This window comes from Pyrus communis, chromosome 12 (genome assembly GCF_963583255.1).
Source record: "Pyrus communis chromosome 12, drPyrComm1.1, whole genome shotgun sequence".
Lineage (NCBI taxonomy): Eukaryota > Viridiplantae > Streptophyta > Magnoliopsida > Rosales > Rosaceae > Pyrus > Pyrus communis.
Window position 1 is genome coordinate 19165626 of NC_084814.1, and position 23719 is coordinate 19189344.

At 36.9% G+C, this 23719-nt stretch overlaps 1 protein-coding gene across 1 annotated transcript; it reads right to left on the minus strand.

The window, feature by feature from the left end:
• Window positions 1-9315: 9315 nt before the first annotated feature.
• LOC137711301 (uncharacterized) lies at window positions 9316-11912 on the minus strand. Its single transcript, XM_068450530.1, has 3 exons — window positions 10944-11912; window positions 9982-10533; window positions 9316-9880 (listed from the first exon to the last, which is right to left on the minus strand). Exons 1-3 carry the CDS (start codon window positions 11775-11777, stop codon window positions 9779-9781), a joined length of 1488 nt encoding a protein of 495 aa, XP_068306631.1. The 5' UTR covers window positions 11778-11912; the 3' UTR covers window positions 9316-9778.
• Between the last annotated feature and the right edge of the window lie 11807 nt (window positions 11913-23719).

Here is a 23719-nt window from a genome sequence, read left to right on the forward strand (position 1 = left end):
TGAGTAACTCATTTCAAACTAATCGTTAATCTATGGGTAGAAATGCAATACTGAACAACTTCTAATACTCAAAACCTTCATAACGACTTCCAAAGGCTTGGAAGTGAAACATGTAACACGATGAAATATAAATACACCAAGATGATAATCTTGTCAGGTTTCTGTTTGCTGAATTTGTATAGAAGTCTAGGAGTAGTTTTCTCAAAAAGTCATCGTCCTCTGGACGCAATTAGAAAATTGTAGTTGTCTAGGAAGTTTGAACTCTATATCCTCAATATCCCCACAACATTAATCAAAAGCGGGGTGCATCTAGAGTGAGGATTCATTTAGAACACATCAAAGGGAGCCTCGATTTTATATCTTCCCTACTTCCACATTTGATCACGTCACAAAGAGAACTTCTAGATCACATCACCCGAAGAGGTTGACTACATCCCACTTCTATCTTAGTGGTTTTCACAAGTGTCTTGTTGTTGAAATTTCAACACCCATTTTAAGGAAATAACTATTGACAATACTTCAATTTTTAGAGCAAGAAGAATATTGTTTTCTACTTAAGTAAACAACCACCAATCGGAACATCATATAAGCGTATCATTGGTTTAGCATCACGATTAATGAATTTCACATTCTTTACATATACAACATATCTCGAACTGAGCATATAAAAAGATACTTCCTAACTCCATTCATACAAAATGATTAAAATCATTTGAACCATTTCTTGATAGATTAAAGGTAACTCTATATCGATACTCATATTTCCCAACTAAATAGAATAGGACAGGCTGGAAGTGTGCGAGAGTGGATACACAATAGTGCACTCATAGATGCTAATTTAATTCTACTATTGCCTCTGACAGAACTTAGCTTGTTCCAAAAAGTAAATGTAATAAAAAGTTCTAAGATCAATGAAGATTTGGACACACTTTTCTACATAATAGTCCCAATCAGTTTTCCAATGAAATTAGAAATTGTTAATTCTAGGTCATAAATATGATGGTTCATCTTTAGCGGTTCTACCACCGAGAAACATAAGCGTTAACATACTAAGAAAGTCTGAATCCGAATTGACTTGTCACATCAATCGACAATCACCATGCATCATCAAAATCTCCACAGAGAAGTGTCATCTAGCCTTCGAAATAAGGTGATGACTGTTGACTTTAGGTCTATGAATAAGATGATTCATTTCAAACGGTTCTAATCGTGAAAAGTAAAAGCAATACTCCGTCATGTTGCCATACCAACTTAACAATGTGGTGGTATCCGCGGTAAGATTTTTGGGATATGACGCCAAAAGTATACGTCCTCGAAATGAACAATACTACTAACCAACTCTACGACACGAACTAAAAGGTCTTCACAGTTTCGTCGACACTCATAACAATCTAACAGTGAGATATCATCCCGTATTTCGATTCTAATGTCTACCTATGGAAGTGATCGAGAGGTGGTTAGTCAAAGGGTTTTCGTTTACCTAGATAAGTGATAGGGTAAAAACAACAATCATGAGTTTACCGTCCTATTACAAAGCTTATTCCTAAGCTTCCATGATCCTAATTTATTCGGCTCAAGCGAAGTAGTTCATTGATCCTAGGAGGATTTGATGATTGCTTTTCGGATTTCTACAACTCCCAGGATATGACAACTTACATTCGCAAGCTTATTCTCACCCATTTAATAAGTACAACTACGAAAGCAAAAATTTGGGAATAGTGTTGATTGAAAAATCCCATGCTAGAAAAAGACCTTGCTTAAGATCTACTTTCAAAAAGACTTCATCGACAGTCGATCTTCCTCCTAAAGATCCAACATGAACATAAGTATGCTTGAAGATATTAGTGCTAATAGGGACCAAAAAAAATAATTATCCCTCAGATGATCTTCCGCGAAATGTTACTAAGAAATCAAGACTAACTAAGATTTCCAATCTCTAAAGGATCAATACTAACGGCTGTAGGACAATGATAGAATTATTTGGTAATATCTCTGGCGATACATGATTATCAAAACATTTACTTAGGCCATCAACTTGCCTCACTTTTATACCTTTCCTCCACAAGGAAAATCTTCGTTTTAATTCTAAGGACAAACGCCAAAATGATTTTATAAAATGTCGTCAAGACCACAAAATTGTCCAAAACTAAAGAAAAGTTAACATATTTTTCCGTAATCGACGAGGCGGTAAAGTTTGAGCATTAGACACAAAATCAAGAATGCTCACATCAAGCGTGTGATGAACACAATACTGCCCAACTTATGCTCTGATACCAAACTGGCACACCCCGATCCAGAAAGTCCACTTAGACCCTGAATCGAGCTATGCTGGCCGACACCTGGAAGGTGACGAAGCCATAAAATGTGATAGAGTGTAGAAAAATGTGAATAATTTGAACCTAAAAATTTTTAATACCAGAGTGCGTTGAAAGCGGGAGCGAACCCATTTCACGCACGATGTCAGAGCATAAGTAAGGTACAGGAGTGTGGGTAAGAATCATACCCTCATAAATATCCATCAATACTAAGATTCGCCACAGATCCTTGTCGATACAAACTCAGCAGCTAAAACCTGGAGGGCACCAAACAGTGAGTAAGCAATAAAACCAAGCTTCCCAAAGTTATTACCTCTCTAAAAGTAATTCCCCTAAATGTAAAACCCGTATCGTTTTCCATAAGAAAATACAACATATATACATATGTCCAAACCATACTCAGAAATGGCCAGAACCACGGTTTGCCATCAACTCCACCACGCAATAATAAGTAGGCTAAATGAACTTAATCAATACAAAATGATATATCAGTCGGAGTCATCTAATATGACATGTACAACTTATTCATATCTCATCAATCATGGCTAGCATATAAGTTGGAGTCACCTATAGTGACCTATACGACTTATTCATATCTCATCAATCATGGCTAGCATATAAGTCGGAGTCACCTATAGTGACCTGTACGACTTATTCATATCTCATCAATCATGGCTAGCATATAGCTCAATAAGTATACCTGCACACGAGTCGGAACCACCTAAAGTGGTCTGTACGACAAAACTAGGTGTAAATAAATACGCTCAAGTGCTACGATCACGTGAAGACTGTGCGAATAATCGCGGGTCACCTACGAGTCGGAACCACCTAAAGTGGTATGTACGACAGGACTGTGCACCTACCTTGGATCCAAGCTGAGCGTAAGGTGCGGAAGGTGAACATCACGTGAAGGACTGTGCCTTGGCCACGGGCGGGAACACTAACACCGGGGTGCAGGTTTATGAGTTATATTATATCTCAACATAATCATACTCACTAACATCACTAACATCAACGTGTACTCACCTGAGGCTTACCTGGGCGTCCGCGGCGTCATTTAGTACTTCAAAGCATTCACAATAGTCAGGTCCAGGTAATATCCATATGAATATGCCATGATGCAATCTAAACCCAAACATTTCATGATATTCCCAAAATATATATAATATGGCGTAACATGTACAATCAATAACACCCTACTCCCAAACTATTTACTTTTGAGGGTAATCATTAGTGATAAGCCCAATTAGACCCTAGTTACATTAACTATCATACTTACCTTTCCTTACTTCAATTTCTTGATTCTTTACGCATTGATTTATGATCAACATTTAATCACCAAATCATAAAGCTAAATCTCACAATTCCTAACAATGTCCCTTACATTGCTCAATTCACTAAACAAGGCTATTGTCTCAATTATTTAATCTCATTTATTATATGGCTGCATCTAACGTCTTGTTAGACTGCCTACGTACCCTAAACAGAGATCAAGCTATTCGTAGTTCGAAATGATTAATTGTAGGTAACAAGGATAAATCACTATAGAAGTGCTTGTGGAACTATCAATTATATGCATATAAAAGAAAAAGGCCCACTCACCTGGAGTCCACGCTATGATTATCTTGCACGCACATCGAGACATCAGGATCTATCGTCGCCTGCCACGAAGTCCAAAAGTGGACGGAAGATGGTCAATTTTTCCCACAAAGCCGGCGGGTGCCTAAAACTTCCCTACATCGATTCGTCGTCTACAATGGTCCAACGGGGTCAAGGTTGGTTGGGTTTTGCTTCTGGGATGATGGGCTACAAAGCCCAAGTGGTGGCATCAGTCATCGCTTTGCCGATTTGCCGGAAAATCGAAAAGGGTGGCCGGAGCACTATTGATTTTCGTCAACTTTCGTGGCCTCAAACCGCCACATACCATGGTTAATCAAGGTGGTTCTTGGGTGAGTTTTGTAGAGGGGAATGAGAGCTTCAAGATAGTGGTGGTAGCATCAAAAAACTCCACCGGAGTTGGCCGGAATCGGCCTTGGAAAATGGGAACTTCTGGTGGGTGTGGGTGGACGGGAAAGCCACTTCCCTTCTTTTCTTTTTTTTTTCTTTTTTTTTTTTTCTTTTCTTTCTTTCCTCATTTCTGATTTGGCTTCACCCCACAAAGTGGGGATTTAATTTAATTAACACTAAACCTTGAATAACCAATTTCGAACGTCCATAACTATACCGTTATAATCCGGACTCACAAACGGCTTTCGCCTATACGTTCGTACCAACGAGTACTACGAGGATATGCTAAAAGAATAAGTCCCACATCTCTAAGTCGATGGTCAATGGAAGTCAAAGTTCTTACCTTTAGGGCAATTTCGTAAATTCACGCTTTTGAAATAAAATAAAAACGTAAAATTTGGAACGGGTTGTCACAAATTAAGGAAGAGAATATGTAGTCTCCTTTTTTTTTTTTTCAAAAAATAGGAATTAGTTGTGGGTCTTACACCACATCGAACTTTAACATCTGAATCATCTATTTTTTAAGATGCACCTCAAATCATTCTTGCAAAATACTAGTCAAATCGAAAATATTTGAAACATCTAATTGAGTACAAAAACATTGACGAACACTATATTCTAAGAAATAGTGAAATTTCATCATGACAATTAAACAAACAAATGGTTTCGTATTAAATTAAATTTTTGCAAGAATGATCTATGAATAAAGACTTACAAAATAAACGGTCCGGATCGTTGAAGCAGGGCTAGTCCTGAGAATTTGAGGGGCTCTAGGCGAGCTTTAGAAGTGGGGCCCTAGAATTCTCGAACCCCCGACTCTTTGTACATTGATATGTAGAAAAAATAATTCATTAATACATGAAAAAAATGTATTTCTACATCATATACCATTAAAAATTAATATCAAAAGAAGAAAGATATACAAACATGAGATAATACACGTCTTGCATTTTTAGACACGAATGTACTAGTTAAGTTTACATAATCTAAATTGTTATTAGATTAGGCTTTCTAGTTATATTTGAAAAACAATACTTGTTTGGGGAGTCTTCAGCAGGGCTATTTGAAAATGCTTGTCTGGGAAGTCTTTACTAGCGTGGCCTTTTGATTAGAAAAAAAAAAAAATAGGATGCTTCCACCATGTTTTGAACAAGAGACGGTAACCAAATAAATGCCTTCTTTTCCACTACGCCACCAAGTTTTTTGTGATGTTCTTCTTACTTTAAGAGTTTTTATATACTAATACATACATATATAAAAAAATAAATTAATAAACTGGGGGCCTCCAGAAGTCGAGGGCCCTAGGTGGTTGCCTTACTCGGCTACCCTCAGGGCCAGCCCTACGTTGATGAAGTTCAATTTGGAGTGGGTCCCACAATGAATACATTATTTGTTAACCCTAAGGGATCTTATACTGTGATGATGTTATTTGTCCAACAAGTTTTTGCATCGTAGTAAGTGATTCTTTTTAGCAAATAATTCGCACAAGTTTGGAAGGGAACCTTTTTTTTCCTTTATCTTTCTTTGTTTTTTGCCCTAATGAACAGGTAAGGAATTAACTTGGTTGCTTTCACGTGGTAACCATCATGTTGCTAACATGAAAATGTTGTTCGACGGCCGGATTCGAACATGGATGCCCATGCAAGAAAAGGGAAGCCGCACTTATTAAAAATGTAGTAGTAGCATTCTTTGTTCCACACTATACAATCACCAATTAAATTGTGCAATACAAAAACACAATGTGGGTGCACGAAAGGAACCCACGTGGATAAAGGAGTCTGTTAGGGTTTTTAGAGCCGACAACAAGAGAGGATCTTAACTTCTAATGTAGCCTAATATGTTATGTTATCAAACTGTCAACAAAAAAAAAATGTGGTGCATGAAAAAAACCACGTGGATATGATAGTAGATTAGAGCGTTTAGAGCCGACAATGACAATGAGAAAGGTCGTAAAAGTTACTGTTCAATCTAATATGTTATATGATCAAACTGTCAATATAAGAATGTGGAATGAATGAAAGAAATCCATGTGGATAAAGGAGTAGGTTATGATTTTAAGGCCAACAAATTAAAGAGGTCATAAGTCACATCCATACTAGTTTTTTTAATTATGTGATCAAATTGTTAATAGAAAACAAGGTTTTAAATTATGCTAGGTGCTAGTTGAACGGTACATAGATTATATATAGATTATAAAATATTAAAACATATTAAAAACATGGAGAACGAGCATATAACGAGTTGTCATCCAAATATTCAACAAGTCTCTTACATTTTATTAAGAAAACAAATGCTAAATGAAAGTTGTTGATTTTCTGTTTAAGTGAAAGTTGCGACCTAGACGGGTGCTTAGACGGGCTAGGCGGGGGCCTCGGCAGGCTAAGCGGATGTCTAGGCATCATTTCTTAATTTTCAAACGTCTAATGATTAATCAGGGCGGTAACTAGCTATCTAGCGCCTAGGCAGCGACTTTTAGAACAATGAGAAAAAGATAATGTGGAGAATGGAAAAGAAAATCATGTAGGGGTTTGGAGCTGACAACGAGAGAAGTTGTAAGTTATTAAGTTACTATGCAGTGTAATATGTTACGTTATCAAACTGTTAACACTCTCGATCGATCATCCGAATAAAATATAAAGAGTGGGAAAAGTAGAAAATGGGGGTGGCCAAGTGAGTGAAGAAATGATGATGAGAAAGGAAGGAGTTTGGGTTGGAGAGAGAGAGAGAGAGAGAGAGAGAGAGAGAGAGAGAGAGAGAGAGAGGGGCATTTAGCATTTAGGTTAAGAGAGGGAGGGGGAGACAAGAACAGATTGGCACAGCTGTAGAAAGGGTCCCATTACATGAAGCGAAGGGGCAAGAACGTGCGCGGCGTTTCTCCAGGATTTCAGAAACCCCTAACTGCCTGGCATCTAATCCACCCCATCACCATGCCCCCGATCACTGCACATGCAACTTGCTTCTTCACCTCCTTCCCTCCCTTTCTTTCTTTTTCTCCCCCATTTTTTATTTTTATTTTAACCACTCATGGTTTTCTCTTTTTTTAATAATTCTCACTCGTTATTACGGTCGGGTGGTTTTCATTTTCACTTGTAAGTAAGAGATCTTAGGTTTAAATCTTCAATACTAAATTAGATTGCTCATGTAGCTTAACCAAACTCTTTCTCCTTTTAGTATAAAATATATTGGTATGCTAAAAAAATGAATAAATAAATCCCATGCACACTCTCTCTCTCTCCCCTACTCTTTCTCTCTCTAGGGTTTTTTTTTCTTACATATTGATCGATCTTACTTCTCACCTCTGAGCTGGACCCTAACATGCTCGCCTCCTCCCGTCCCATCTTCTTCTTGTTTTTACACTGGCCAACCCTCAGACAAACAATGGTGTTTTGCTTTATTCTTGGATAAAAAAATAAAAAAATTTGTGTGCTATTTGACCAAAATAAATTATGTGTGACAAGTGTTTGATATACTTACTAATTTGGAATAAAGAAATCATGGATCGGAGAAGGGAAAAAAGAATGAGAATGAAATCAACTTGCCGCCTCTACTTGATATGATTTTTGATTTGGTTGTGGTTCAATATCCTAGTGGATTGGATGTTGGGTTTTTACTTATGCGTTTCGAGTTCGAAACTTCCCCTCTTTTAAATTAATGTAATAATTTCGAACTCTCCACCATCCCTTTAATAATAATAAAATTTAAAAAAAATCAGTATTAAATTACAAATTTTGAGATAGTAGGGAATTGAAATAATTCAAATATCCATATTTTAGTAAGAGTAAATTGTAGCAATGGTCCTTCAACTTTAATTAAATTGGAGCAATGGTCCCTCAACTGGTCCTTCAACTTTAATTAAATTGGAGCAATGGTCCCTCAACTAAAAATTCATTACCATTGATCCCTCAATCCATCAAAATGTGTAGCTATGGTTATTTTCATCAACTTCGTCAAAATTTTGTCAAAATAAGTTATGTTGGAAAGACCATTGCTACAAGTGGGGTCCCTCAACTCATCAAAACGTGTAGCTATGGTCCTTTTTGTCAACTTCGTCAGAATTTTGTCAAAACGAGTTATGTTGGAAGGATCATTGCTACAATTGGGTTAAAGTTGATGGATCATTTCTCCAGTTGGATTAAAGTTGCGGAACCAATGGTAATGGATTTTTAGTCGAGGGACCATAGTTATACATTTTGATGAGTTGAGGGACCAATGATAATAAAATTTTAGTTGAGGGACCATTGCTCCAATAGAATTAAGGTTAAGGGACCATTGCCACAATTTACTCTTTTAGTAAAGAAAACTATTTAGTAAAATAGGTATTTAGAAGAGGAAAATAGTTATGTAAATTAGTAATATTCACAGGGAACGTTCTCTTGCTTACCATAAAAACCAATATAACTCTTGGATTTCTCGTTTAAGAGCGAAATCTCACCCATTTACGAGTGTGTTGCCGCATGAACAGCTTTACGAGTGTGTCATTTTTTTCGTTTCCGGCTTGCAAAGGGAACCAAACCTAGGGTTGGCGGCCCTAAGCGGGAGGGGCAATTGTCGAAAGTGATACATGAGAGATAGCGAAAAAAGTTAATCCCCCAAGTGAAAGATACAAAACGTTTAGGCCACTTCAAAAGCCAGTTTTGGGCCTACTATCCCACCATACCTCAACCTGGGCCCCTTATCTTAACTCACCTCAATTTGGGCCCTACAATCCCAATCCACCACAATCAATTTCGTTTTACGTCTACCTCAAATTCATTACATCATTTCGTAAGCCGGCACGATTGGAAAGTGATTTTCACACACCGATTTCTTTCATGCACACTGTTGTTTATTTCTAGCCTTTGAATTGAATCAATTAAAGGAGAATACGTGAACATAAATAAACAATAGTGTGCAGAAGAAGAAGAAGGTATGCAAGGAACTACGGATATCGTTCTATAAACTTTTAAACTTAATTTCCCTTAATCAAAGAGATCCATGAAGGCAATAACAAAACTGATGCTTAAGAATGCTTAACATGCTTACTATGGATGATCTGTTAACATCTTTTGTCAAATAATATCCATTCAACTTACAGTTACACTACAAGTACAGAACAAAACAAGGAAAGATTAACAGAAGCTCGCAACACTAATTCGATAAACTCGTACTAGTTTTGAATAACTAACTAGAGCTAAAATCTCACCTAATCAGCTACTAGATGGTTGAATCTTAATTTATGATTAGATTTATACCTTCTGAACAAAATCGAAGGCAAAGAATGTACTCCCCGAGCCGAAGTTTTGCATGCTTGTCTTCAACTGTTATTGTACAATGAAGCACTCTCATATCTGCAAGCATAGGTTTTCAATTTGCTAGAGGTCAGCCGAACTGATAACAGCAAGTGATGCTCATATCTGAAATCCGGATCGATTCAGATTCTACCCCGCAACCACCATTCAAGAAATAGTTATTTAGTATCAGTAATGGAGCCGAAAGGGTCCTTTACCACACTGTCCCATTGTTAAACTGACAACTGCCTCACTTGTTTGGTTCAGTTTGCAACATAACCGACGGGGTACCTGTGGAAAGAGATTATTCAGTACATCACAAAAACTAGAGCAGGCAAGTCAGAAATCAGTTTCATTGCATATGGCAAAAGTAGCTGAGTAAGGAAACTCACCAAATGCCATTTCTTGGTGGGCGGATAGCCCAAAACTTGAATTTTTTGCAGATTGCGCAAAAGTCGAAACTGGGAAAAGCAGAAAACCTTTCTCTTGAATTCATCTTCTGCTGGGCTCCGCATATATGACCCCAATGTAGCATTCCCTTGTTTCCTAACATCTTTCAAGAAGAATAAAATAGGCTTCTTACAAATAGATCTATAAGGGTCTTTGGTATCAAAATCGAATTCATTCCTTTGACTTATCCCATTCCAAGCAGAGTAAGTCTGCTCTGAGCGCTCAAGGTCACGGGGAAGCACAATGTTTGGGAATACTTGAACCACATACCCAAGTGAGACTGAAAATGTGAGACGGCGTCGATGATCATAGCAAATGGACCGCTGCAAAAAGCTGGTAGGTTGGAGTCTCATTGCCTGTGTGAAAAGCTTCAAACTTTGCAGAGAGGTAGAGCCGGGATAAAAAGGGTCAACAGCTTCAACATGGTGAATGGACACAAATGGTGCTATAGGATGCGAAGATAAAAGACCGTGCGCATTTCCCCTAATGTCACACTGCCACACCAAACAACCCCATTTCACTAATAAAGCAATGCTCTGTAAAACAGAAAGATATATACCACACTCATGTATGTATATCCGAAACAATGCTAGAACAAAACCCATTTCACCAATTAAGCAATGCTCACCGAAACAGAATGATCCAAACATTCATACATATAAGTGTATTTTGTTTGTAGAACTAGTAGCTAATATCACACTGCCACAACAAACCTATGCCACATATTAACCAATACTCTGTTTTTGATAATGCGATACTCCAACAACTCTAATCTACAGCGAGGGAGATTCGAACTAAGGTGCAACATGGCGGGCACACTGCTTCCGAACCAACTGGCCTAATACATGTGCAATTATGCAATGCTCTTTAAATTAGAAAAATATGTGTGTATATCTGAATTTACCTGATGGAAGCCAGGTTCTCTGGTTAATGGAATCCCAAGTTCAGTAATGCAGGCATGGAGGCGATCGTCACTCCCGTAGAGCTTCGGGTACCTCTCGAGACACTGGTCCTGCATTTCGGACAGGGCTTCCGCCAGAGGGTGGCTAATTGCAATGCCTCCGCCACCAAACGCCATGGAGTGGCTGAAATAAGTGTTGGCAGAATGACTCTCCGACGGGCTTCCCACATAAACCATCTCCGACGAGTCGTACTTACCCAGCACGGCGACGAGGTTATCGACGTTGATGATGGTGTCATCGTCGGCGAGAACAAACCACCGGACGTTGGGGAGGCCGAGGCGGAAGCACTCGGAGACTATTCGGGCGATTCGTAGCCCCGACGGGTGACCTGTCGGGTTGGTGTACCGAAACCGCGAGATGTCCTCGGATACCATCATCGGCGGCAAGGACCGATCGACGTCGTTTTCCGGTAGCTTCTCTTCCAGCCAGACGTGGCCGCGCATGTCGTCCTGGCGCCACCAGAGCCGGACGTACTCTTTCCGCTGCTTCCAGAGTTGGGCCGACCCGGCAATGCCGAAAACGATGTCGTTTACAGTGAGCTCCTCGGAGTGTCCGCTGTGTCGGGAAACAGTGCGGCTTTGGGAGCGGGTGAAGGACTGGGGAGCGGGGAGGGAGTGCGAAGTGGCGGAGAAGACAAGGGAGAGCCAGGCGGTGGTGGAGATCAAGAGGGCCGCGACGGCGATGACGGCGGTGGCCACGTGGCTCTGACGGTAACGGCGGTTTTTTGGTGATCTGGGATTGCCGTTGTTGGGGTTTGTTGTTGGCGTCGTCGTCATCGTCCGCAATGTTCATTTCTGTGCGCCGATGGCCACCTCATCAAAACCCCTAAATAACAATTTATCGATTTCGGATTCGGATTCGGATTCGGGACCTTTTCAGATTTGGGCGTGCGAAGAGGGAGAGTGTGGGGTTTTAGGATTTATTGGTTTTAATTTCTGTAATTATTTAATATTTATTTTGTAATATAAATTTTGAAGCTTTGAATTCTTTAACGGCCAGTGGGAACGCAGCAAAATGCACGCGTAAAATATTTGGAAAAAAAAGAGACGTTGGGTGGTGGTGGTTGTTGGTTATGAAAAGGCGGACAATCATGGCCGTATGTGTGGGCTGTGGGTTGGGAATCAGAACACGTGTGCGGCGTGTGGCGACGGGAGAAAGCTCTGATTAAATTGAAATACGCCACGTAGCAGGGATGTCAGGGGTAGTTCAGACCGTTAATGTTTTCCTGCTGCGTAGGGAATCTTTTGATTCTTTTCCTTTGGTTTAAGGTTAATCAGATCAAAAACAGGTTAGCCGGGCAGCCGGGCAGCCTGGCAGCCGCGCGGAATATCAACGTCTATGTCAACCGTTATTTGACAGGAATGAGGATCCTCGCCACAAGGCAAATAATAGTTTAATTGTCAATTAAAAAAAAAAAAACATCTATGCTGAAGTGGTCATCTGTTTAAGACAACAACAGTTTTGACAAGTCTTTAGAAAACAAAATAGTCTTCTTCTCCCTTGTTAATCATTTGCAGAATCGACACACTCTAGTCCGCTACATCACTATTCTCCTCCACCACATGTATAAACTTAAGTAAGTGGTCCTCCTAAGTGGTCCTCACAGCCACATATCTAGGCTTTTGGGTGGTCTTGGGACCACCTGGATCACTTAATGCATTTGCCACTGGCTGTATAAACAAAATTATACACTAAACTTGTGCACCAAAAGATGCATAAAACCGGGTTGACTTTAGAACAACGTAAAGTATCAATGTGTGACCTTCGCAAGGTTGCTTGTATCATCGAGTGAAGGTAATATGTAAATAGATAGAGATAGGGAAGCAAACACAAGATGTACATCACTCTAAGTTGGCCTACGTCAAAGAAGTTCTCATTAATAATGTAAAGTTTACAAGATACAATGGTTAAGGCATAATCATCATTATTGAATTATAATAATGTCATATAAATTGTGGGATTATGATCTCATTTTATAGTTGAGGAGAGTCATGTTTAGATTGTGGTAGATGTGAGACTTTAAGAGCTTTATTCGGGTGTAGACATGTTTCATTTTGTAGTTAGTCTCTTGATTGGAGAGGAACTCATGCGCTTCGGCATAGTGCCTCAAACATGAACCCTTCAGTAAGTCTTCGAAATTATAAAGTTGATAGGTGCTCAGTAGTTTCGGAGTTGGTGAAGTATGATACAAACAGTGCTCCCCCAAGTTCCTAAGTGATGAAAGCTTCTTAGTTGGAGACTTGAAAAATCCAAGTTACTTAGTAATCACGAAACTTCCGAGTACCAAAGTATAGTAGCATATAATGGGAATCCCTCTAAGTCTCTAAGCGAGAAAAATGGTCCAATAAGATGTCTTAATTTTTTCAGTCATTGAAAGGAACAAAGAGTTCAAAAATTCTCTCTTCATTTCCTTGCACATACTTCAGCCCTAGTATATCTGTATATATGTATATATATTTCTTTTATTGAGCCCAAGTATATATATTTCATTTTGTTAAGCCCAATTCTTTATTATATCAAACCCATCAGCACTTTGCTTTGCATGTGTTCTACGGGGAAGAGATCCCTTCCGGATCTCTTCCACCAAAAAAATCCACCAATTAATTAATTTGAGCCTTTGAAATTTGATCCAGCGATTAAAATTATTATAACTTTTAAAGGACTCCCTTGTTTGTAATCGTTGAATCAAATTTCAAGAGTCCGGGATTAATTGATTGGTAGGCTTTGGTGGGAGAGATCCGGAGGAGATCTCTTCCCGTGCTCTTCATTAATGTTGGAGAAAAGGTTGGTATTATCTATACGAGTAATGTTAGGGAAATTGAATTTGTAAACACAATTTGCAAACTAAATTATGTGTCACCAATAAAAAATGAGCATATTTATCAATGCTTAAGTAATAAACCAATTATCAACTTCTATATCATATAGTTTACTAAAATTTATCTACAAATTTATTCTTCATAACATTACTATTCTCTCTACAATAAAATGACGAATTCGCAACTAAATTGTATATATATTCTTTTTTATTGAGCCCAAGTATATACATTTCTTTTATCAAGCCCAATTCTTTATTATATCAACCCCATCAGCAGTTTGCCTTGCATGTGTTGTACATTAATGTTGGAGAAGAGGTTGGTATTCTCTCTACGAGTAATACTAATGTGATTAAATTTACAGATAAAATTTACAAATTAAATTATATGTCATCAATATAAAATGAGTACGTTTATTAACTTCCATGTCATTTAATTTACTAAAATTTATCTACAAATTTAATCTCTTTAATATTACTCTTCTCTCTACAATAGAAGGACGAGTTCGCAACTCTCTAGATTGAAATAACTTACACCCAAGAACCCTGAAGTTGTAAATTCAACGGTTGATTATTAATCGACAACAGTAATTCAAAGCTAACTACATGAACTCTTCGAATTTTGCTTGCTTGATTTATCGCCAAGTGCAAAAACATTATCAATAACGAATCGACTAAATTGATTGGCCAAACAGGGATCGAACAAATGAGTTCGAAATCCCCAAATCGAAACCCTAACCCTAAAATTTTCCCCATCCCGTTTTTATTAAAAGCTTACTAAAAAATATAAAGAAAAAAAAAATCATACCGAACTTTAACGATCCGAACCGTCTATTTTTCAAGCTGCACCTCATAGACCAGTCTTGCAAAATATTAGTTAAATCAGAAATGTTTAAGACATCTATTTGAGTTCAAATAAATTAACGAATACTTTGTTATATAAGAAGCAATGAAATTTTACTTTGATAATTAAATAGGCAAATGATTTTGGATTGAATTGAATTTTTGCAAAGATGATCTATGAATTGAGACTTACAAAATAAACAGTTCAGATCGTTAAAATTCGATGTAGAGTGGAGCCCACACATAATCCCTATTTTTTGAAAAAAATAAGAATCCATTTGCATAAAGGGCCTCTGTGTGTGTAGACACTAATTCTTTTTTTGCACTCCTTGGGCATCAGCCTTTTGTTTGCTTACTTGTATGCTAATTCTTCAGTATCAAGTCACCACACAAACGCATGATTGTACCTAGTTTTTCCCCACAAGGCATCAACAGAATGACAGGTCCTGAGTACCATAACCAAGCAAAGCAAAGCAAGTGTTTTTAGATCTCACCCATCAATATCTCAAATCAATGATGGGTTATGGCACCTAAATGGGCAACAGAATCGGACTCATTAGCTTTTCAATATATTCAAAAAAAAAAAATCTCGTAAGCTCCTTCGACGTAATACGCTTTGTCCTAATTAATGAGCTTTCCCAATTCAGGAACCTGAAGAACACTTCCAAGTTATAGATGTCTTTGGGTGTCCTTGTAAGAGTTGAACTTCCCTTCAACTGTAATGCCACGGCGTGCCAGTATCCAAAGTTAAATTCTTGGTCGTGCGTGATTGGCCGGTGCTGTACACTCAAGATTCATAAAGGCAAGTTCCTGTTGCTTCTCGGTTTTTAACGCTTGGCAGAAAAGGGTAAATGAATCTTTTAGCTCCATGTCGAGCTTGTTCACTTCCACATCCAGAACTCAGTACCAAAATATGAGGGGTCAGTGGGTCACATCAGCCTACATTCACAGATGCAACTACTTTTCGAATAGCTGTAAGTATACAGTGATCTTGAACTTTGAGTTGTCGATTGTCCCTGAAAAGTTAATTAAGCTGATTTCCACCTAAAAAGCAGCTTGAACTTTTGAGATGTCCCCTCTTATTCGAATCCTAGCTTTACTATTGTCGCCACCACAACCTTTGCCATGACCACGCGTACCAACCACCATTGTCGATGCGACGATGCCATGACACCTACCATCACTCTCATTACCACCACCACTAAAGCATTTTGATAGAGATTTTTCCACACATGCAAACGGGTTTAAAACTCTTATATTACTTGTAAGAATGATAAGGTTGTTGTAGTATAAATGATTATCGCAATGTCGTTTTCCACAGGGATTATTAAATAATTCAAAACAAACCAAATTTCAATTAATTATTATAAAGCAGAAAGTTGAGATGATTGGTTTTATAACCTACTTAAATTAAAACGAATTTAATTAATAAAAATAAACTAATCTGCAATATTAAAGATGAAGGGAAAAGAAAACTGTTTTGGAAAAATCAAATTAAGAAAGCACTAGGATTCCACCATCACCTAGCAATCCTATGTATTTTTACCAATTACTTATGATCTACACATGCCACTTTGAATGTAACATCCCACATCGCCCAGGGGAGTGATCCTTAAATGTATATTCTCATCCTTACCTAGCACGAGGCCTTTTGGGAGTTCACTGGCTTCGGGTTCCGTAGGAACTCTGAAGTTAAGCGAGAAGGGGGCTAGAGCAATCCCATGATGGGTGACCCACTGGGAAGTTGCTCGTGAGTTCCAAAAAACAAAACCGTGAGGGAATGGTAAGCCCAAAGCGGACAATATCGTGCTACGGTGGTGGAGCGGGCCAGGGAAGTGATCCGCCCCGGGCCGGGATGTGACATTGAAGGTTAGGTTTTCCTAATTTATATTCTACTTGGAACCTCTAACATAGAACGTATATCTAACATGCAACCCGTCCGTACGTTCGGATCAAATTTGAACATGAAAGACTCATTATGCTTTATGAAAACCCTTTGAAAAACCATGCAACCCTTAAGATGTGGTGTTCATCTTAAATGAAATTACAATTATTAATCACAAGAAGCCAGCACCAATTTCAAGGAACATTCTGACCAAAACTGCATCAAATTACTTTTCTAAAGATCCTAATGGTGATCAGGTATTAAGACAATTAGATAGTTTTAATCACGGTGATTAATAATTCAAAGTATGCATACAATCAATCATAAGCAATTAAATAAAAATCACATATTCATGCTAAGACTTAAGACTTCGCCCTAGCAAAACGAATTAGTTACGCATATTCATAATTGAAATCATAGAAAATATTATTAAGAGAAGGATTGAAAACACCTTAAAGTAGAAAATCTCCAAGAACCCTAGCAAAGTTGTTTTGTCTCCAAAGTTTCATAAAAGTCAGCGTAAAAAAAACTAAGAACAGGCAAGCAATATATTTTCTGAGCCCTCACAAACCCTAATACATAGGTCCTTTATTCCAACTAGGAAACTAAATAATAATAAAATATCTTAGAAAATAAAATCCTAATTAAACTAGGAGAATCTGCCAAGTAACTGTTCGGCCACGTTTTAGCCTCAAACATCCTCCAAATCCAGCCCATGATAGCTTGTTTTGAAGATCAGGACATTCTGAACACATCTCCAGAAGGCCATAAACACATCTGAGGTCATCTTGGACTCTAAAAAGGCAATTCAAGCCCAAAACGTCATTATTCCAGCACTGCACATCACTCATTTATTTTATCGTCAGAAAATAACCGCTTGGTGGAAAAATCTGATATTTTGATACGATCAAGCTAAGTGACTCACGAACATCCTCCAACTAGAATTACTCCAAAATTCGTCCATTTGACCATGTTTTGCTCCAGAAAAAGTCGAAAGTCCTATATTAAAAATACAATTTAAAGTATCAAAATTCTTCCAAAATATTAACCAAAGTATACTAAAAATAGGGTAAAATATATAATATACTCATCAAATTTCTTTGTCAAGTATTAGGCTACCACCTTTAACTGGTTAAGATTAACCAAGAAACCTCTTTTAAATAATGATTTTGCCGTTATTTTTAGTTTTTTTTATATATTTATATATTTTTTATTTTTTATTTTATACAAATAATAGCGTTAATGGGTTAAGTTGTTAAATGTTATAGGGGAGGGGGAAGGAGGGGAGGGGAATCGATGGGGATCAAAACTGCACTAGGATGCATATATATTATATCTTTTCATCGCACTACAATAAAGCGTCATTTGCCTGTTTTCGCAGTGTTTCAATTTATGAAAGCTGTTGGGTCAAGTTAGCCCAATAATTCATAAATGGATTAGGGTTTAATTAGGCCAAGTTAGAAAGGCTCATGCTAGCGATCAAATCTAAGAACTTATTCGATCATTTAGAGCAATTCCACCCATTGTCAAAGCGCAATGGTAAGGGCTTGTGAATTGCCCTTTAACCTCAATAATGTCCTCCAACGGCCCAAAAATTAGAAGGAAAGTGGTGCGGCAAGGATCTGCCGAGGAATCTACCGCTACCTACCGAGACGGGCACAACAGATCGACAAGGATCTGTCGAGGAATCTGGAACAATCCAGCCACTAGCTGCTGCCGAACCTACAACCCCCTCTATCTCAAACTCGATAACGCCACCCAATGTGTCTTATTTGAATATCCCTAAGGTAAGTACTATTGATGCTTGTGTAACTAATCTCAATAATACTGTGGGTGTATATAAGTTGCCGCCAAGGTAAAATTGTGGTGTTCCTCCTGACAGGTTTTCTCCTGAAGGAAAAGTGAGGTATCCAATAACAAATTATGTGTCATGCAAGAATCTTGCACCGGAATGTGAAGCATGGGTGAATAATGTGGAAGCAATCCAAGTACCAACCCAAGTGGAGGAAGCCTTGGAAGGATCCTAAATGAGCTGTTGCAATGGATGAAGAAATGATGGCACTACATAAAAATGATACGTGGGAGGTAATAGAACTGCCAAAGGGAAAAAAACCGGTTTGGTGTAGATGGGTCTTTACAATTAAGTACAAGGTCGATGGATCAATAGACAGGTATAAAGTAAGGTTAGTAGCAAAAAGTTATACTCAAACGTATGGTGTTGATTACCAGGAAACTTTTTCACTAGTAGCCAAGATGAATACGGTACGTGTTTTTATTTCTTTAGCTGCAAATTTGAATTGGCCACTTAAACAGTTTGATGTAAAAAATGTTTTCTTCATAAGCATTTGGAAGAAGAAGTATTTATGGATTTTCCTCCGGGGTATAATGCCGGAGGGAAAACCGTATGTAGGTTACGAAAGTCACTTTATGGGCTGAAGCAATCACCACGTGCGTGGTTTGATAGATTTACTCAAGTTATGAGGAGGATTGGATATTACCAAAGTTACTCTGACCATACATTGTTTGTAAAACGGAGGAGTGGTAAAGTGACAGCCTTAATTATTTATGTGGATGACATGATAATAATAGGTGATGAAGAGATGATGAAACTAGAACAGAGCCTTGCAGCTGAATTTGAGATGAAGAATTTGAGAGATTTAAAATATTTCCTTGGAGTATAAGTAGCTTGTTCGTCTAGAGGTATCTTCTTGTCTCAACGGAAATATGTTTTGGAATTATTAAAGGAGACAAGCATGCTTGGATGTAAACTTGTGGACACTCCTATTACAGAGAAGCATTATTTGGGAATTTATCCCGATGAAAAACCGGTTAACAAAGGTAAATATTAGAGACTGGTATGGAGACTAATTTATTTGTCTCACACTCGTCCGGATATTGCTTATGCAATGAGTATGGTTAGTCGATTTATTTACTCAACGAGTGTGGATCATATGACGACAGTGATGATAATTTTGGCATATTTAAAGTCTACCCCGGGAAAGGGGATTTTGTAAAAGCACCATGGACATATGAGGATTGAGGGATTTACTAATGTTGATTGTGCAGGTGATGTGACTGACAGACGATCTACGTTTAAGTATTTTACATTCGTTGGAGGTAATTTAGTTACTTGGCGAAGCAAGAAATAGAAAGTGGTGTCACAATCTTCTCCCGAGGCTGAGCATAAGGGTATGGCACATGGTGTGTGTGAGGTCCTTTGGCTACTAAAGTTGCTTTGGGGTCTTGGTTTTAAACAAGAGGAGGCGATGAATTTGTATTGTGATAGCAAGTTAGTGAAAGAGATAGCTGAGAATCCAGTGCAGCATGATAGGACAAGGCATGTGGAGGTTGATCGACATTTCATTAAAGAGAAGCTCAAAAAAAAAAAAAAAAAGATTGTATCAATTCCATTTGTGAATTCAGAAGAGCAACTTGCGGATGTTCTTACTCATGATGTGTGTAGTAGAAGTTTTGATGACTCGCTTATCAAGTTGAGCATGTGTAATATCTATGCACCAACTTGAGAGGCAGTATTGCGTGAGTTAGTATGTAGAAAGGGAATGTAAATATTGTGTAATTATTACAGTCATGTTTTAGGTATGTTATATTTGTGTCCTTTATTGTTCTTACTTATGTAACAAGGATTGTATGTACTTATTTTGAGAATTATGGAATACATGAGTATTAAGCTGTAAAATTCTATTTTATTACTTGCTAGGTGTCATCGCCCTTGCCCCTTCCCAACGGGTGGAATTACTCTTACAAATCAATTGTTTATTAACAACGAAGCTAAACGCCAGTCACTGGAAGGTATACAAGATGGAAAAGCTTTTCGTCAAAATATACTGGACCGAGAAATGCATTATAATTATAATTAGCCAATTCATCAGACATAAAGTTTATCGCGTGACCTCTTCTTTGTTTTGAAAAAGAACTCTGGCACGTTAAAAATTAATAAATTGAGGTCGTTTTATAATTATTTAGTTTTTTATTTTTTATTTTTAAAGTTTTGAGTTTTTAATTTTTGGTTTTCAAAAAAAGTGAAAATGAGGTTATATAACTGTCAAACAACTCCTTTGATTTTTATTTTTTTAGTTTTTATTTTTATTTTTTTAACTAAAAGCTGAAAGTAATTACCAAACGAGGTTTTTATTTTCAATTTTTATAAATAATGAACACTGAAAACGAAATGATTATCAAACAATTCCAAATTATACATATGAGATTCATTTTATCTAAGTACGTATTTATAATCGTATCTTATTATCTTAATGAAAATAATCTATTTATCTAAGTATTCATGTCCCCTCCTCTGATAATCAAGGGATGGGTTAGGAAGTTGCTTTAGTTCGTGGTTACATTATCACCATCAAACCCTAAAATTTATAATATAACATGCTTAAAATGATTAGGACACATACGACATAAACGCTATATAAATACATACACAACCTCTAACTATCACAATACCAATACATTGTATTGGTGTCGGGATGTAATCGGTAGCTAGAGATTCATGAAAAGGACGCCGTGCCTGCAGCATCTTGTGATTTAAACCCAAAATAATTAAAGTCAGACTAATTGTGATTTTGTGTATCTGGTTCGTCTAATTAGCAAATCGGAATGGACGTGAAGGGAAGGATTAATTATGCAGTTGGTACGTATTTAGTTTCTCCACGGGTGATGATATGATAATATAATATGATAAATGAATAATATCAATGTTTTGAAGAAAATTTCCAAGAGCCAGTCACCAATGACTCAATGAGTATGCAATGGTTGCAGGCCACATTAAATAAAAAACAAAATAAAAAAAAATGAAGTAGAATTGGCATGCCAATATTAGGTTAGACCGCATGAGCAACTGAACGTGTGAATTCATTGAAAGTTGTTATGTACGTGTAAATGATTGTTGTCGTTGATAAAATAAATTAAGTTAGAGTGCATGATTAGGCTTTTAAACCATGAGATCAAACAAGCATGAGTGATTGTCTATAGATTTTAAGGAAAACTAATGAAAAGAGTTTGAAAACTTTCAGTTTTAACGATAAGGACAAAATAAAGAGTAAAGTGAATAGTACTATAATTGACTTTTTAGTGTAAAAATGTAGTTTTTCGTTAAAGTGAACAGTACCGGGAGTTTTTCGTTAAAGTTACTTAGATTTATACACGTATGTGTGTCTAGTTGTTGATCGTGAAGTATATTAGGTTAAACACGCATAGTCGACTACGTCTAGCCCAATTTAAATGATTGTTCGTCGTTCATAAAAAGTAAATTAAGTTAAGAGTGCATGATTAGGTTTTTAAACCATAAGATCAAACAAGCATGAGTGATTGTCTATAGATTTTATAAATGTACATGTGTTTAGTTGTTGATCGTTAAGTATATTAAGTTAAACTCACATAGTCGACTGCGTCTAGCACAATGTAAATGATTGTTTGTCGTTGATAAAATGTATATTAAGTTAGAGTACATGATTAGGTTTTTAAACCATTAGATCAAACAAGCACAGGTGATTGTCTATAGATTATACACACATACGTGTGTCTAGTTGTTGATTGTTAAGTATATCAAGTTAAACACATATAGTCGATTGTGTCTAGGACAATGTAAATGATTGTCTGTCATTGATAAAATGTAAATTAAGTTAGAGTGCATGATTAGGTTTTTAAGCCATTAGATCAAACAAGCACGAGTGATTCTGCATAGATTTTATACACGTACGTGTGTCTAGTTGTTGATCGTTAAGTATATTAGGTTAAACGCACATACTCAACTTTAAGTTTTAGTTAAGTCATCGTCTAACAAATATTTATCATTGCTCAACAAATAAACCATACATTTAATAAATGATTGTTATATATGATAAATTAGTAACATAAGAGAATTTCTCTTATTTATTTTTTATTTTTTAAGGGGATTAGCTAGTGGTGAAGGCCCGGTAGTCTACTTTTCCAAGGGCTGGGGAAGGGGGGGCGCATGAAGACTCACAAATACATTTCAGCTATCATTTGATCACCATCATGTAATTCACTAACGTCAAAAATTAATTCAAGACCAACCATGTAAAATACGAATCTAAAATTCTCCCAAACAAGTGAACACTCCGCGGTGGTTCATCTGTCCTGTTTCATGTACAAAGAATTGTGCATACACTTCTCGTTTCCTTTGCTTAGGGAATGAAGTGGATGACGTGCCACAAGAATGTCAAATATTCATGCTATTTTTCTTATTAAAATGAAGTCCCGACTTGTCCTTATGGTTGATTATATTTGACCCAATTATTCAAAATTTCTTGTGATCATCATTCACTAAGCTTTTATTCAGCGCGCAAGCCACTTGTGCATAATTGAAAATTTAAAAAGCCACGTGATATTATTATTCTGATGAGTGATGGCTGTGTTTTCAATGTGATAATTAATTAATTTAAATGATACCTTAACTTTTGTCAACAGGATCCTCTTCTGATCGTTTTAGTGAGGATCTTAGATATTCGTAAATCATGTTTGTTCATTATATATCATACGGTCAATTTTTGTCAAGTATTGTTTGTATTTAATTTAAAATAAAATATTTAAAGTGATTTCTAATCGTACAATGTTCGATAAATAGATACGATTTACAAATTTTCTGGATCCTCATAAAAAGAATTCGGCCAGGATCTGATTCTAACTTTTGAACCAATTTTGTGTGGACGATGTACTATGCAGAAAGATGTGAAGATAATCCTTTATCCAAGCTACTTTTTACCTAATGTGACATGAATGTGTGATTTAACTATGTTGTTTTTAAAAGGAACTGGCTCGTGGTCAATTCACAATAGTTTATTTTTTTTAGAGGTTTGAAAGACTCACAAGATCAGATTTAGCTTTGCATTTAACTTTTTTTTATTTGTTTGTTTTAGAAATGATTGATTGTTTGACAAAAAAATAAAATTCATCTTATTTTCCTCACCTTAATAATTAGCAAAATCAAAGTTGTACATAGAGACAATTTTGTTCTTTTTAAGAAAAAATTGTATGGTGGAAGTAATAATAAAAAATTGATGTTCATGATTATGATGCAATTGTCAAAAATTGATGTTCATGATTATTATGCAATTGTCCGATTTTATTATTTACCAAAATAAAATGTGTGATTTTATTTTATTTTTCAATTTTTGGATCAGTTGTCA

Bases quoted from the DNA above. Each gene is read 5' to 3' on its own strand.
- LOC137711301 (XM_068450530.1), bottom strand. From the start codon at position 11,777: ATGACGACGACGCCAACAACAAACCCCAACAACGGCAATCCCAGATCA. The intron at 10,534-10,943 runs GTAAATTCAGAT...TTGGTGTGGCAG, and splicing joins GAGAACCTGGCTTCCATCAG to TGTGACATTAGGGGAAATGC. The intron at 9,881-9,981 runs GTGAGTTTCCTT...CTCTTTCCACAG, and splicing joins CCACCAAGAAATGGCATTTG to GTACCCCGTCGGTTATGTTG.